The 2,594-nt window shown below is 43.1% G+C and overlaps 1 protein-coding gene across 1 annotated transcript; it reads right to left on the bottom strand.

Moving 5' to 3' along the window:
- Positions 1 to 2,105: 2,105 nt before the first annotated feature.
- LOC118732418 lies at positions 2,106 to 2,575 on the bottom strand (the record flags this gene model as incomplete). The annotated part of the gene is made up of 2 exons (XM_036461551.1): positions 2,414 to 2,575; positions 2,106 to 2,369 (listed from the first exon to the last, which is right to left on the bottom strand). Coding segments are annotated over exons 1-2 (426 nt in total), but the record flags the coding sequence as incomplete, so codon positions are not given.
- Positions 2,576 to 2,594: the final 19 nt, after the last annotated feature.

Below are 2,594 nucleotides of genomic sequence, written 5' to 3'. Positions count from 1 at the left end.
CCCGATCCGATATAATGCGTCCTGGATTCCCAAATATTGCTGCCTGTTGCTTCAACTGGTACGACTATAAGTTCCTTAGTGGGATCTTTATAGACCACCCCATGTTTCATGAAAAAGTCTTCATAATTGTCCTTTTCGAGAACTTTAATAACCGCTTTCACCCAAGGATCCATTAACTGTGCCTGACGCAGTCTGTGCTGTAGCGAATCCTCTAGCATCAAACAACAAACTCGACTTAAGGCGTCTACATGCCTCATCTTACTTCCGCTTCTGTGTTCTATCTGGTAGTTAAAATCTTGTAAAAATAAGGCCCAACGGGAAACTCTTAGTGGAATGTCCCTTTTCTTCATCGTCATAGCGAAAGCGTTACAATCTGTCACTATCTTGAAACTTATGCCTAACAAATACACCCTCCACTTCTTCAACGCGGCTACAATAGCAAGTACCTCCAACTCATATGAATGGTACTTTTCTTCAGCTGGCGTCGTCTTCCGGCTCATATACTGTACCGGGTGGAAAAGCTGATCGTCCGTATCCGTGCAGGGATGCATCCGTATGAACCTCTGTCAACGCTTTTGGGTTGTACAGTCGCAGAACCGGAGCTTTCGCTAGTGCTTCTTTTAGTTGCTGAAAAGCTGCTAACTGGTCTGCCTCAAGTAAAAACTGAGCGTCTTTTCGTAAAAGGTCTGAAAGAGGTTTTGCGATAGTTGCATAACCCTCAATGAAACGTCTAAAATAAGATGTCAACCCAAGGAAGCGCTGTACTGCCTTTCTATCTCGCGGGATAGGGAAATTCTCCACCGCCCTTGTTTTTGCTTCGGATGGTTTTATAGCTCCATTTTCTATAATATAACCCAAAAAGTCCACTTTCCTATTCAGAAATTGACATTTACTCCATTTTATTCGCAAGTTATACTCGGCTGCTCGACTTAACACACGCTCTAATTTCTGAATGGCCTCACTTACATCCTGTAAGCAACAACCGTCCCATCTTCCACCATATCCCTCAAAACCGTAGCAGTGTACTTCGAAAATACAGCAGGTGAGTTTGATATCCCAAAGGGTACATATCGAAACTCGTACTGCCCGTTATGTGTAACGAACGCGGTATACTTCCTGGATTTCGCTTCGACAGGTACATGAAAGAACCCGTTTGCCCTATCCAAGGTCGTAAATAATTTAGCCCCCTGTAGCCTCTCAATGACGTCGTCTAACAACGGCATCGGAAAGTTATCCCTCATAATCTTGCTGTTTATACGCCTGTAGTCACAGCAAAGCCTTTTTGATCCATCCTTTTTGACAACAAGTACAATGGGCGAAGCGTACTCCGATGTACTGGGTTGAATAATACCCTCTTGTAGCTACTCCGCTATCTGTTCTTCTACCACTTTCTTGTCAGCGTATGAAATGCGTCTAGGGCCTTCGTGAACGGGATAATCATCAGTCAACACGATCTTCATTTCAACAAATGATTTCTGGTTTCTTACGGGTGCATAATTTTTAATCAACACCTCTACTGCACTTGCTTCTAACGGTTGAAGGTGGCATAAGTCAATATCTGGTTCCCTAGTTTCTTCAACAACGGCAACTTGGCATAGCTCTTTAAACTCTGCCTCAACCTCTGTACATCTCCCCTCGGCTTCGTCCGAAACTAAGCAACTTCCTGCCACGACTGCATTCGAACCCTTTTTTCCTGTCTGACTTGCCTCAGCCTTGTCAACTTTCTCCTTAAACTCTACCGAACCCTCTGATACAACCAAGTCAACCAATTTCAACACACTGACACCAATCACTGCTGAATACCGCATGTCACATTCTCTGGTCACGTGGAAAATGACTTAAAGTTCCATACCGTCGACCACCACCATAGTTTTGAAGCTACCTAGCGTCGTTAGTCTGGCATTTCCTACGCCTATAAGGCTTATTTGGTCGTTGCTTAATTCGATGTCGTCATTTAACAACAACAAAACATCGCGACGAATTAAGCAAAGGTCACATCCGGTATCTATTAAAGCGGAAAATGTCGCTCCCCCAACGGCTAGATCCTTAAAAATGCATCCTCCTGTTCCAAATTCTTGTTTTCCCTGGTTCCTCAACGTATTTACATTACTTTTTTCCTTCTTAACCTCAACTTGCTGTCGCTGACAATCTACGGCACGATGCCCTGGCTGACCGCATTTGAAACATTTAATTTGTTTTTGACTGCAATCTTTTGCGATGTGCGAAATATCTCCGCACTTGAAACAACGTTTTGTTTGATCTTTATTGTTACCCAAACCAGTAGACGCCTTATTTCCTTCACCCGAACGAACTGAACCTGAGCTGTTTACTTCTTGCCGACCACCCCGCACTTTTTCATATATGCTAAGCTGGATCTTAAGTTCTTTAACAGTTTTGGCCTGATATAAGTTACTCTTGTTGGATTTAGAACAGGAATACCTTCGATAAAATATGTTACTAAACTCAACTCATCTAATTCAATCGGTTTGCTAATCTCCATTAGATTGTAAAGGTATTCGCGGTAACTCTCGTTTTGACGCTTTCGATGGTTCCTAAGCATGCGATGCACTTCCATGGATGACACCACAATACCA

Source organism: Rhagoletis pomonella, unplaced genomic scaffold, assembly GCF_013731165.1.
Source record: "Rhagoletis pomonella isolate Grant_MI unplaced genomic scaffold, Rhpom_1.0 Rhpom_scaffold_19920, whole genome shotgun sequence".
NCBI classification, from domain to species: Eukaryota; Metazoa; Arthropoda; class Insecta; order Diptera; family Tephritidae; genus Rhagoletis; species Rhagoletis pomonella.
This window is presented reverse-complemented; position numbering and strand designations above follow the sequence as displayed.